General features: G+C 41.4%; 1 protein-coding gene across 1 annotated transcript in view; it reads right to left on the bottom strand.

Moving 5' to 3' along the window:
- The window catches only part of PREX1 (phosphatidylinositol-3,4,5-trisphosphate dependent Rac exchange factor 1), a 243,998-nt gene that overhangs the window by 127,931 nt on the left and 101,233 nt on the right, over window positions 1-14,834 (bottom strand). The window contains exons 4-5 of the mRNA XM_027851373.1: window positions 8,483-8,587; window positions 5,372-5,473 (exon numbers count right to left, since the gene is read on the bottom strand). Coding sequence (XP_027707174.1) covers window positions 5,372-5,473; window positions 8,483-8,587 — 207 coding nt within the window. The remainder of the gene's footprint in view (window positions 1-5,371; window positions 5,474-8,482; window positions 8,588-14,834) is intronic.

Here is a 14,834-nt window from a genome sequence, read left to right as displayed (position 1 = left end):
CTCTCTCTCTCTCTCTCTCTCTCTCTCTCTCTCTCTCTCTCTCTCCCTCTAAAGCTCTATAGTATATACTACAAAGCACTAAACTAAAAAACTGAACAGTGGGAATTCAAAGAGGGCTTCTGCTCCAATTTTTGTGGCTCACAGTAAAGTGACCCAAGGTCCTAAACCATTAGAATGAAAATACTTAATATCCTTCACAAGAGGGGAAATAGAGCAGCCAAGGGCAATACTCAACTCTGGTATAAATAAGTTCACTTACAAAACTGGGGAGAAAAATTTTAGAAGACTATGTATTGGTAGCATCAAGGAACAATAAAGTTATTGAGCCTGCAGAGAATTTGCAGACAGATGTAGTTAAGCCAGATAATCCTGAGATGAAACTAGGAGAACAAATAAGTGTGAAATGGAACACATCTGCTGGTGTCTTTACAGTCATCTATTCTCATCAGGGAGGTCAATGGACATTTAGAATGAACCAACATCATTCCTGATGTACTAAATGAGGATATGACAATGGCAATTAACAAAAGAAATTCAAGAAGAATGGCTAGACCTAACTAATTACATACAAAAGAAATCTGTGCTGGAAGCAACACAATTTCAAAAGTTATCAGGGATCAATTTTTCAAAAAGAAGATTCCAAAAGAAAAGAAAGACCATATAAACACATAAGAGGTTTCAGATGCCATCAACTCTAAACCACATCTGAACAAGAATCCCTTCATAACAAACCCAACAAGTGATCACTCAGCTTTTGTTTCAAGACCTACAGTAAAGGGGATCATACTTCCCATCTAATCTAACTCATTTCACTTTTTGGATAGCTCTAATTTTAAGAAGTTTTTTTTGTTTGTTTTTATATTAAACATCAAGCTTACATTGGCCTCCACATCTACCTACTACTTCAAGATCCAAGATATACCTTTTGGATCCAAGCAAAACAAGCCCAATCTCTCTTCCCCATGGCGGTCCTTCAAATACATGAAGTCAATGCTCACGTCACCCACTAACTTCTCCAAGCCAAATCTCTCCAATCCTTTTAACAGATCCTTTTATGGAACGATTTTAACTGTCCAACTCACCCTTTGTATGCTTTCCAGCTCAAAAATGGCCTTCCTAAAATGTAGTACCCAGAACTGAATACAATATCCTAGATAACCAGGAAGAGTACAATTTTTAATTGTACTATCATCTCCTCAGTCAGTCAGTCAGTTGTTCAATCAACAGGTATTTAGCAAGCAGTCACCATTGCCAGGCCCCATGCTTAGTGAGAATACCACCCTTCTCTCTTCACGCGCAGCCTGTCATCACATTAGCTTTTCTGACTACTATATCACATCAAGATCTTTTTCAGATGAAATGCTATCTGGCCAAGACACATAGACTTTGTACTTTTGAACAAATAGCAATATTAGCAAATTTAAGGCAAATGAAAAGACATTAGTTACTATATATATGCCTGCTTTCTCTTCACTATAAATTCTTAAGAAAATGCTCTCTGCAGTTACTGATATCTTTGAAGGAAAACACAAGAATGAAATATATCGGCTTTCATATTCAATTTCCTAAACCAGACCAGGTCTTCATAATTACACAGTTGACTAAGAGGTATAGAAATTATAACATCCTACTGTATCTGTGATTGGTTGATTTAAAAAAAAACTGACTCACTGGAAGAAAATATAGTCATAAATGCTTCCTTCAAATAAAGTATTTCCCACATAAAAAGGTAACTTGAATCAATAACCAATACTACTTTAAGTCAATGTCATGGAGAACATCCTACACATAATTAAAATTTCAAATATAAGAAGGATTCTTCATGGATGGTGAGACTGTCCATACGCTCTTGTCTGCCTAGGACTTTAAGCAGAATTCACCGAGAATTGATAACAATTTATAAATGCCTATGTGCCTTCTATGTACTCAACACTGTACCAAAACACTACAATCTTTTAATGAAACTCTAGATCATGCAAAGAAAATCAGTTCAGAAATCACATTGAAGAAATAAAGTGAGTGAAAAATGCAGATAATTAGATTATGTAATTCAGTCAAATGGAAAGCCTAATCCATCAGCATGCATATTTTGGATAGGGGTTGCTGATGACTAATGCGATGAATACGGAGTTCAGGAAGAAGATGAGACCAGGAAAGATTTGATCATATTTGGGAAATTGCACAGTATGTCCAATGATCTCAAGCTGTTCCCCAGAGCAAAACTCCATTTCTTTAACTCCAATATTCCAAGAGTGTACTATTTGGCTTCAAATCATAAAATACCACAGCCTCAGAAGAATGTAAATTTCAGGTGATCCAAGAGCAATAGAAAGACTTATGGAAGGAATAAGCAATCAAAAGCCTATTTTGCTCCTATTACACTAGCAGTGGAAGTGTAAGAAGTAGAAGTGTAAAAAGTGGTGAAAAATACATCATCAGCAAAATTATAATAGGTAAAGCAGATAGTCAGTCAAGTACAGAGGGTAAAGAAACAAGTCAACAAGCATTTATTAAGCACCTACTATTTGCCAGGCTTCGTGGTAGGGAGTAGGGATACAAAGAAAGGTAAAAAACTGTCCCTGTTCACAATCTAATGAGTCAACAACCCAAGTGTCACACAGGTATAGATAATAGAAGAGTTAGGCCTTAGGCTCATCTGACATTCTTGGTGAAAGATCTGAAGAAAGAAAGGGACAAGAATCACACAGGATGAGGAAGGAAGGAAGGAAAGAAACAAGCATCGATTAACCATCTAATACTTGCTAAGAACTTCACAAATCTTATCTTCTTTGACCCTGCCAAAACCCTGTGAGATAAGTGCAATTATTATCCTCATTTTACAGGTGAGAAAGCTAAAGTTTGCCCAGAGTGACAAGCTAGTAATCTAGTTGACTCTATGCAGTTCTGTTCTATGTTCTAAAGTCCCATTCAGGTAACAATGATAGCTAGCATTTATATCACTTTGGGGTTTGCAAAGTACTTTACATGTTATCTTTATGGCATCCCTAAGAGGTAGGTGCTATTATTAACTGTCATTTCACAGATGTGGAAACTGAGGCAGAAAGAGTTGAAATGACTTGTCTAGGGTCAGAGAGTTATTGAGTATCTGAGGATGGATTTGAATTCATTTCTTTCTGACTCCAGGTCTAGTATTCTATTCATTATAATACCTAGCTGCCTCTTCAGCTTAGAGATGCCATTTACTCTAACATTCTGTGGTTGAAAGTCCCTTCCAGCTCTAACATGCTATGTTATTTATTCTAGAGATCCTTCCATTCCAGACATTCTAAATTCTAAGTTTCCATTCAGCTCTAAGACTGTGTGTTCCAAGGTCTCTTCCAGCTCTACTGTTCTGCGTTCCTTGTTTTAAGGTCTCCTTCAGCCCTGCCATTCGATGCACTAAAGCTCATTCCTACTCTAATAGTCACTTACATGACCTGCCTAGGTTGGTGCTGATGTGATCTTCCTACCATGGGAACAGACAAATAAACACCTAACCTGAGGAATTGGATTTGAAGAGTAGATGGAGCCTTCAGAAGAGTGAGAAAATATTGATCCCCTACTACAGAAACCCTGGATTATCCAGCCAAAATAGACCACACAGTCTATTCTTGGGCAATATGAAAGTGAAGACTTTCTGGCTTTTCCCCAGAAGGCTGTCATTTCTCCATTTTTTGCTTTGTCTGTTCCCTCTCAGCCACCCACTCTCCTCGACCTTGGCTGCCTGCATTAGACAAGAAGGGCCAAGAATGAAGAGGCCGTGGGCTGGGCTGGAAGGGATCGTCTCCCCTAACCCCAGCTCTCATTTTTTATGTAAGGAAACTGAGGCCCAAGTGTACAGATAAATAAAACGAGACTTGGAGAAGAGGAATCAGACTAGCAATCCACTGGAAAGAAAGAGTGGGGGAAGCAGGTGAAGGAATCAGAGAATGTCAGAGCTAGAAAAACATTTCAAAATCATCTAACCCAACTTCCTCAATTTACAAAGGAGGAAACTGAGACTCAGAGTAGGAAACCGACTTCCCCAAGGTCACACAGCTAGTGAATAAAGGGGTAGGTCCCCTGACCTCCAGCTACCTCATAAACGTACTTTGGGCTTTGCTGATCCAAGCTGAAGGAATGGCCTTTGAACCACAATTGGAAAATGTTACAAAAAAGACCAAGAATTTTAAAAAGATGAAATCCCCCATAGCGCCAACAGTTCCCTCATTCAACAGCTCTGCATGTGAGAGCCAGAAGCAGGGGCGCCCTGAGCAGATCCATCCAGAGTGGAGAACACCATGTCTCCCCAAGGTTCTCCCTGGCGTCCAGGGCACGATGCCTGGCCCTCTATGGTCTTCAATAAACACAGCTGGAGGCTGAGAAATCAAGGAAGCAGCAACTGAGGGGAAGCCGGACACTATAAACATCGAGGAGGCTCTTTGTCAAGAATGCAAACCGACCCCAAGGCTTAATCGCTGCTTCCTGTGGGCTGTTTGCCCAACCCTCCTGCCAGGCAGTTCTCAGGCTCTCATAATCACTCAGAATATCAGAATGGCAGGGCTGAAAGAGCCCTCAGGCAACAGCTAGCTCAATTCCTACCTGAATAGGAATACTCTGTGCATCATCAATCATCAACAGTGATTTATTAAGCACCTACTATGTGCCAGAATGCTGCTAGGCTCTAGGGATATGCTGCCGTCAAGTAGCTTACATTCCACTGAGGGAAACAACAGGGACATGTAGAAGCAGGGTTGTGCTGGTAAATGTTTAACAACCAGCTCTATGAAAAAAGAAAAAACTGTCCAGGCCACACATCTAAGTTTAATCTGCATTATTCACATTTTCCCATCACTTTCTAAAGTCTCAGCAATCAATGAAACAATAATAAATCAAGCTCTGATCTGCAGCATTTACAGATCAATCATCTCTTGCTAGCCAGTACAAGCCACTTCCAGAACATCCCTGCATAAAAGTGTATACACAACATATCTAACACGAGCAGTTAGAGGAATGAGGAAAGGCCTCATATGCAGTGGCACTTGAACAGCTTTGAAGGAAAAACTAAGGATTCCAAGAGGTAGAGGTGGGAAAGAAATTCATTCCAGAAATGGGGGAAGAGCCTAATGATCCTAGGTCAACAAGACGCAATCCCCTCCATGCACAGAGATGTCCCCATGGACAATCAGACAAGGAAAAGACACTGAGTCTAAGGGACAGCGATGACTTGATCATTCCTCTCAAGCCAATTCCCACTGCCATGTTTGCTCCCCCCACCCCCAGCCCCTGTCCAGTTGGTTACACTGCTTCAGTCTATAACGCACCCCCATGGTGCTCCAGGTAGCGGGGACTGGGAAGGTCTGTGAATTAGGACAAAGAAAGAGCACACTACCTTGAGGAGCAGAGGGTACTTGCAAATCCTCTGAATCGGGGTCAGCAGGTAGCCCTCCAGGGGGATGTCTGTAGTCTTTCGGCCACCTAAAAGCATACAGCTCTGCAACCAGATAAAAAGATAAACATCATGTCCTAGGTTTTCAAGTTCTTCCTACCACTCTTTCTATATTCCTCCATTCCCCAATGATGCTCACTCTGTCCTAAGATTCTAATATCCCTTTCCAGCTCTTACAATCTGCGTTCAATGCTCTTTCCCTCTCTAACACTGTGTACTCTAAGGTCCCTTCAAGAATCACAGATGTACAAATGGAAAGGATCTTTGAGGTTATCTAGTCCCAATCCCCTCATTTTTTAATTTTTTTTAAAGGATGCTTTTATTTTAAATTTTCTCAATTCATGTAGAAACAATTTTTAACATTTTTTTAATAAATTTTGATTTCCAAGTTCTTTTCCCCCTCCTCAAGAAGACAAGTACCTTGATATAGATTATACCCATGCAATCATGCAAAACATATTTCCATATTAGTCATATTGAAAAACAGAACACAGACCAAAAACAAATAAGAAAAATAAAGAAAATTTCAATAGTATGTTTTTATCTACATTCAGACTCCACCAGTTCTTTCTCTGGAGGCGGATAGCATTTTTCATCATACATCCTTTGCAATTATCTTGGATCACTGTGCTGCTGAGAATAGCTAAGTCATTCACAGTTGATCATCACGCAATGTTGCTGTTACTGTATACAATGTTCTCCTGGTTCTGCTCACTTCACTTTGCGTCAGTTCATATAAGCCTTCCCAGCTTTTTCTGAAACCATCCTGCTTGTCATTTCTTATAGCACAATAGTTTTCCATCACAATCACATAACATAACTTATTCAGCCATTCCACAGTTGACGTGCATCCCTTCAATTCTTCTATCCCAATCAATTTCTTGGCCACCACAAAAAGAGCTGCTATAAATATTTTTGTACAAATCAAAACTGGGATTTCATCTACTCCAGAGACAATGCTCTTTCTAAGGTAACCAGGACACAGCTCCAACATTGCATATTCTAAGGTCCCTTCCTGCTCAAATATTGTGTGTTCTACAGTCATTTCCAGTTCTGACTTTCTATTTTCTAAGAACCCATCCAGCACTGACATTTTATATTCTGCTGTTAGGTCCCTACCAGATCTGATAGTCTAAGTCTGCTGTATTAGGTTCTGGGTCTCACCAGCCATTCTACTGGACCTAGTTTTGAACTTGAATCAATTCCTAGCCAACATTCCAAATTACATCACCCAATAAGGACCCTCTGGTCCCCTCGGATCCAGGGCACCCTGCCCTTGAGGTTACAGCAGCTGTGGAATGCTGGGGCAGACCCTGGCTGGACAGCAAGGGCTTTGCGCTCATGGGATAACACTTGTTTCTAAATGGCTCATATGATGTCAGCTCAAAGCAGGGTAGGAAGGAGTGAGGAGAATCAGAGAGGATGTTGCAGCAGCCACAGAGGAGCTGGGCAGAGAGGGGACCTTCCTAGCTTAAAAAAATTCAGGGAATCTTGCCCCAAAAGCCACATAGGATTACCCTGCCTTTTGAGTTGTAATTCCATTTTATGCCATTAAAGCTACGATAACCCTCAAAACTGAGAATCAGAAAGGTCCATAAACATCATATAGTTCATCTGCCTTATTTTTCAGGTTAGAAAATTTGAGGGTCAGCCATGGTCACTCAAATAGTAAGTAGCAAAGCCAGGATTCCAACCCAGATCTTCTGACTTCAAATCCAGGGTTCTCTCAGTGCATCAAGTTACAGGAAGAGGTAGCAGGGAAGCCAGGAGGCCTGTGAAGACTCAACAGATGGCTTGGGCTGAGGATGCACAACCTCCCCCAGCTCCCCCCTTTGCCGCCTTCAGTCATCTGCCCCAAGCTGCCACTTGGCAAATGGCAGTGAGGGCTGGCATGGGAGCCTCAAGGGGAGAGGCAAAGTAAAGAGAGCTGTGAAGCTAGCACTGTTCCCCTCCCACATGGACATGATCCCAACCAACATCCGGATTCCCAAGGGAAAGAAAAAGGGGGCCAACAGTGCCTCACAGAATCATGACCCTTGGCAGGAGGCCACAAGAAAAACAGACCCCACACTGTCCCATGGGGCCCCTACTTCACTAAAGGAGATCTTTCAGGCAGGAGTCCAACCAAGCTCTACAATAAATGCTCCTTAAATCCTGAGTCATGTGGACCTCACTCTATTCTTGTCTAAAATGCGCTAGGTGTCCATTCTTGGACTACTCTAGAGTGCTTGGCCTGAAGGGGTAAGTAACCTCCCCAAAATGAGCCAAGTCAATGCTCAGGAATGACAGGTCATGAGGAAGAGTGTAGAAAGGAAGGGAAAGAATAAGACACTATTGCCCCTCCCAATTCCACTCTTGATAAGGACCCAAAAATCCAGATTACTTTTTTAGGCCTCACTGTCCTCACTGATGGGAGGAGAAAAAAAGGAAGATATTCAGAGAAAAAAATAAAAACAAATTTCAGAATTTAAAAGAACCTCAGATGCCCAAGCCCTATATAAGCAGGAAACCTGTCTACAATATCCTTATTTGATCAAGCAATTTCTGTTCTAATACTTCCAGTAATGGGAAGCTCTCAAGGTTGGCCATTCCACTGTTGAACAGCTCTATTTATTCAGACAATCTTCATAATATTAAATGAAATCTTCTACAAAATCGTCTGAGTTCTGCCTTCTGGGGCCAAGTAGAACACATTTAATTATTCTTTCATGTGAAAGCCCTTCAAATATCTGAAGGGAGCTATCATCAGTGCAATCAATCACTTGATTAATGAAAAGCATTTATTCAGGAGTTCCTACGTGCCAGGTACTGTATTAGAGACTAGGGATATAAAGACAAAAATGAAAGTACTTGCTCTCCGAGAGCTTATATTCTAGAGATTTATACACTCCTTCAACTTGCCCTTTTATGGCCTACCCTTGGAGACCTGCCTACCCTACCATATGGAGTCTATCCAGATACAAGAACAAGACAAATCCCATCCCACCCAGGGTCAAGGGTCAAGGGGTCCCCATTAGGGTGAGGGAAAAGGGAGCAAAGCACAAGTTTACATACCAAGAGAAAGGCTCGGATGGCAGGTATCTTGTTCAGTTCCATCAGGAGTCTCAAAGCCTTCTCATGATTGCTGCAATATTCCTCATACACACAGAATTTGTCCTTCTGTAAGAAAACAATACACTCCTGTAAGAAAAGGGGAGGGTAACCTTTGGGGATGGCCTCTGAGTCAGAATGGATTACACTGATTTGGGAAGATAAAAGGTTAATAGGATCCAGAGACAGAAAAGACTTTAAAGATCATCTAGTTCAAACTCTTCATTTTACAGAGGGGAAACTGAGGCCCAGATAGTAGCTGAGCAGAGATGATATGCACCTATTCATTCTTCTTCTTTTTTGTACCCCCATTTGAAGGGAAGAACATCAAATACCCATCATGTAGTCATAAGAGCTTAACGATTAGCTGATAATGAGCCTGGTATTGTGTAAAATTGACCTTTGAGTATGCCAGAGGGCAAATTCAAAAATCATCTGGTAAGAAGAGAAGATACAGAATCTGGAGCTGGAAAGAGTAATCAGAAATCACCTATTCTAACCTCTTCATTTTATAGATGAGAAAGAATATCCAGAGGGAGAAAGAGCCTTTCACAAACAGTGGTAAAGGTAACATATGAACCCAAATTTTCTAATCTTTCTGGAGGCCTTAAGGAACCCAAAGACTTCAGCCTAGATAAAGGCTTAAATAAGGATTGGCCAAACTAGGTCTAAAACACAGTAGCTATACAAACCAGCTGAAAATTCTGAGACAAGGCAGTTTTCTTTTTTCCATATTTCCAATGACCTTTCCTCGTTGAATATTCATCATCTCTTACGAATAAACAGCGTGGAAAGAACTGGATTCAAATTCCGATTGACATTTACCAGCTGTGTGACCTCAGACAAATCATTTAACCTCTCTGAGCTTTCTAAAAAGGCACAATGCCATTAATTGGGAAATGGCTAAACAAGTTAAGGTATAGGAATATGATAGAATACTATCATGCTGTAAGAAATGATGGAGGGGATGGTTTCAGAAAAACCTGAAAAGACTTCTATGAACTGATGCAAAGTGAGGAAAATGATGAGAACAATTTATATACAACAATAATACTGTACAGATAATCAACTTTAAAAGACTTAGGACCTCTGATCAACACAATAACTAAACCACAATTCCAAAGGACTCATAATAGAACATGCTACCCATCGCCATACAGAGAAACAATGGACTCAAAAAGTGCAGACTGAAGCATATTTTCTTCTCGCTCTTTCTTTTTTTGGACACAGCTAATGTGGGAATTTATTTTGCATGACTATACATATTTGTAATGGGTTGTTTTTTTCTTGCCTTCCCAATGGCTGGAAGGGTGTTGGAGAGGAAGAGAATTCAGAACTGAAAATAAAAGAAAATTGGGTTATCGAGGGGAAAAGTAAGCAGATTGGGAGAGGGGAGGCAATCTGGAATTGACTATGGTATAAAAACAAAAGGCAGCAACAAAATTTATTTTTAAAAAGTAAAATAAACAGACCAACAGATAGAGATAAAGATGGTACACTGTATCTCATACAACTGTTATGAACTGTTTGTAAAATTTAGACTTTTTTTTGGTTTAGAGTATTCAGAAACAAGAGTAAGAAATGACATATGAAAGCTGTTAACATTTACAGATGTTTGAATTAGGTACCAAGAGGTAGTAGCAACAGCCAAAGGTGGAAAGATAATCAAGTTCTGGGTCCAACAGGGCTACCTCTGATACCAGGCTCTGCCCTAGTACCTTGTCCTCTCTATGCTATTTCTGCACCCAGAAAATAGGATACTCGCTTCAATCATCCTCAGAGACTGGATGAGGAGTTCTCTTGTGTCCTGAATCTACTGCCATGTGTAAAGATGGTTCCTACTCTGTCCCATGTCACAAAATCTGAGAAAATGATCAAGCCTCAAGTCTTCTGTTCCCATCAACTTGCCCGGGGCCAGAGAGGTGGCAGTGGGCAGCCACATATGAAGGTAGAATCTACCCTACCTTGTATCTGCCATTAGTCTCAGAAAATAATGCTTCAACTCTCAACGACCACCAAGCATCCAAGTAGGTGGAGGATGCCCCAGCTCCTGCTATTACCTTCACCATTACTAGACTGGGACCTCCATCCCAGCTCCTCCAAACCCAGCAACAACTAGATTTGTACTCCTCCTTACCTCTAAACCTAGCCACCACATGTCGAGATTATTATTTACACCCTGTTATAATAAACAAGTGTGTAAAGTACCACCAATTCAGCCTTCCATAAGTCAGACTTCAGGCCTCCCAACCGTGATCTTTTATAGGATCAGTGCCTCAGACACCAAGTCTCTCACCAACACCTCGCCTAGGACCCTCAGAGCCTGAGACTAGATCAGGTTACATCTGGAGTAAAGTACAAGATCCTGGATGCATGTTATCCCCCACCTTCTATGGCTGGCAGGCATGATCACGCAAGCATAAGTGTTTGAGACCCACTCAGTCCCTAATCATCGAGTATATTATTGAATCAAATATCCCACCCAATCTTTGTTTGCTCAACTCCTTTTTTCTATTTTAAACTTACATACAAAATAAGAAAAGAAAAAATAAACAAACTTAAATACTAAAACTAAAATAATGTAAAATAGGAAAAGAAAAAAAAAAAAAACCACCGCCACGTGCACAACAGAACATGAGAGGATTCAAAATATACAGCAGTAAATTTTCATTTCAAGAAAGCCTATATAATAAATACTACACACTGTACTGAGAGCTGTCCATCTTTTCTTTGCTTCCTTGTAAGTTCTCTTTTGTTCTCTGCCGTGCAGTTTTTACTTTGTTCCTTTCTTCCTGCTTCCTCCCCCCTCCTCCCTCAGAAGGCTACAATTAAGTTTGGATGTATTTATAGAGAGAGAGATTTAGATAGATAGAGATATATACACATACATATACATACACAAATACATATATACTTACTACATTTATACATACATACATACATACATACATACATGTATAGACATCAATTCCTTTTTTAATGTTTGGAGAAAGAAGAGACTGATTCCACTATGGAACATCCCAAGACCCTCTGCTGTCATTAACCAGCAACTTCATTTCTCCACATCATACATCTTTGGGACTCTGTCCACTCATCAACTAACCTCCAGGTCAATCACCCTTCTTTAACCTAAATCTGACTACAAATCTAATCTCCTTTCACCAACATATTCTGAACAGAAGCCAAGATCAAGGAGTCAATCTGATCTCCCCTAACACAAGCATGGCCCATAGGGAGGAAGCAGGAAGAAAGGAAGGACTTGGAGCTGGACCTGGGCAACCCCATGCAAGGCTGGCCAAGGTACAAAGGGCGAAATCAGCCACCAGATGTTGGAAGTTATGCATGTCTTCCTGCCACATCTGGATCTGCAGCAGCAAGGCTTCTCCTAATGATCAGTGCACTGTAGAGAGGCTGAAAAAAGGTCAGGATGATGGCCTATAATTTGGGAGAGATACGTGTGACAAGAGAACCGAAAGGGAAAACAGCATGAGAGACCTTCAGGCGAGAGAGAAGTATAGAATCAAGACATCAATCGAGAAGGCAGTATCTTGGATGAGGCAGGTCCAGATGCTATCAACATGGAACCCAAAGGTTAAAGTAAGGAGATTTTCAGCTTCTAAAAATCTCACCAGGTTAGATCTATAAACAGATACCTATCACAGAACGTATGTGATGGCTCCAGTTGCCTCAAAATTCCCCCACACACACACACCTGCCTGAATGCCTTAAATCCCCACCATTGGTCAGTCCTGAAAACCACCATGAAAAAATTCAATTACACATGCAGCTTTACCAGGCCATGCCTTAACACTGAATTGGTTATCAAAGGAATGACAAGGTACGGTTGTGTAAACGAGATCTGGGTTCAAATCCTGGCTCTGCCCCTCACTTTAGTCCCTTAACCCATCCACAGAATGAGGTGATTGGATGAATGATGTGAAAGAGTCTTCTGTCTATAAAATCCCATGATTCTACGAGGCAGGAGAACAAAACACTGCATTTCAAGTCAGAGGATCCAGGTTCTCTTTACAGGAGAGTCTACTATCCACTAAGTGACCTTGACAAAATCACTTAACCTCTCTGGGCCGGTTTCCTCAGCTAGAAAATAAAGGGACTGGAGTCCAGCTCTAAAGGCCTACCAGCTCTAAATCCTATTACCAATGATAGAGGATTAGCTTGCTTATCCCTGAGGGGCTAGAGCCAGGGACCAGTGGGATGGAAAAGGGAAGACTAATGAAAGGTTACATTTCTACCCTATTCTTGGGTACTTTACATCCATTTACTCAGCACAAAGACTCTGGTGAAGTATCATTATTCTAATTTTATGAAAAAGGAAATTGAGGACCAGGGGAAAGGGAAATGATAAGCTGAAGGTCAGAGAGTAGTAAGTAGCAGCCAGGACTTGAATCCAGCTCTTCAGACTTCTAATCCAGGTCTCCTTCCACTACAACACACTGCACTATACACTTCAAGGGACAGGAGTGCAGGAGGCTTGGGCATGGCCAGCTAGCTGGTGCAGCAGACAAAGCTTAGGGCCTAAAGTCAAGAAGACCAGTTCAAATCTGGCCTCTGACACTATCTGGGTGATTGCAGGCAAGTCACTCAATCCTTCTGCCTCAGTTTGTCCATCTGTAAAATGAGGATAATAGCACCTACTTCCCAGGGTTGTTATGAGAGTAAGTGGTAAGGAGCTTAGCACAGTGCTTGGCACATACCTAAATTTTCATTATTGTTGTTGTTGTTGTAGTTATTGAGTCTAGCATAGACTGGGGAGGAAAAAGCAGTGAGTTAATAGTAGACAGACCAGAGTAGCACAAAGGATTTCCTGTATCTGAAGGCTACAAGGCTTGAGGGAGACAAAAAATGGACAACTTAACAACAAATATTTATTAAATGCTCACTATAATGGGCAGCTAGGTAATAGAGTGGATAGAGCGCCCACACCTTCATTTCATAGATAGGGGCAGCTAGGTGGCATAGGACCGGCAGTCAGGAAGACCTGAGTTCAAATCTAGCCTCAGACACTTGCTAGCTCTGTGACCCTGGGCAAGTTACTTAACCTCATTGCCTCAGTTTTCTCATCTGTAAAATGAGCTGGAGAAAGAAATGAAAAACGACTCCAGTATCTTTGCCAAAAAAAACCCTAATGGGGTGACAAAGAGTTGGATAACACTGAAACAACTAAACAACAACCCATGATGCCACCTTGAATGCTGATACTGACAATACACAGACTGGAGAGGAAGAAAAATGCCAAATCATCTCAACAACAACAACAAAGTATGCCAGGCCCTGTGCTAAGCACTGGGGATACAAATACAAAAAGAAACTCAGTCCCGGTCCTCAGGGAGCTTACATTCCGACTGGGAAAGATAATACACAATAGAGAGCTTGGAGGGGAAAAAAAAGGAAAGAGGGTGCAGAACTGAGCTACCTTCAAAACCTAAGGCAAGACTTCCTTTTCTGATGCCCGCTCCCCCAAAGGCACAGACGAGGCTGCCAACTCAGAAACAACCATTACTTCTAAAGAGTCCCTGAAATCAGAAGACACATACCTTATCCTCAGCCCCCTTTCCCACCCTACCTCCAGCCACCTCGCCTTCTATCCACCAGCTCTTCTGGAAGCTGTTGAGCCCCCAAAGAGGACAAGATAAGCCCAACTGTCAGAGTTGTTTCCTGGTCCTTCCCCTGGCAGCTTTATATACGTACACACACAGACACACAGACACAGAGAGACAGAGAGACAGAGAGACAGAGAGACAGAGAGACAGAGAGACAGAGACACACACACACACACACACACACACACACACACACACACACACAAGAGAAGAGGAAAGGGCTCCACAGGAGACTGGGGGAAAGGAAGAAAGGGCACTCCCTCCTTTCAAATGGCTTTGAAAATAAACATGGTGGGGCAGTTAGGTGGTACTAGCCCTGGAGTCAGGAGGACCTGAGTTCAAATTTGGCCTTAGACACTTGACACTTACTAGCTATGTGACCCTGGGCAAGTCACTTAACTCCAACTGCCTCACCAAAGAAAAAAAGAAAATAACACAGTGAAATGTTCTCCTATCTAAATGTGAGACCCTAGCCAAGTCCTTTCCCCTTTCCAGTTTTCTTTATAAAATGAGGGGTGTCTCTCTAATGGTCACCTTCCAGCTCTCACATCTATTATGACAATACTAATAAAGAACCTCTGAACTTTGTTCTAAGGTCCCTTTCATTTCTAACATTCTTATTGGTCCAAAAGCACTAGAACCAGCTCTGAAAACCTGATAATCCAGGTTTTGAGGTCCCTTCCAGCTCTTATATT

Source organism: Vombatus ursinus, unplaced genomic scaffold (genome assembly GCF_900497805.2).
Source record: "Vombatus ursinus unplaced genomic scaffold, bare-nosed wombat genome assembly UNPS02000580.1, whole genome shotgun sequence".
Lineage (NCBI taxonomy): Eukaryota > Metazoa > Chordata > Mammalia > Diprotodontia > Vombatidae > Vombatus > Vombatus ursinus.
Note: the sequence above shows the minus strand (reverse complement) of the source record. Positions and strands in the feature narration are given on the sequence as shown.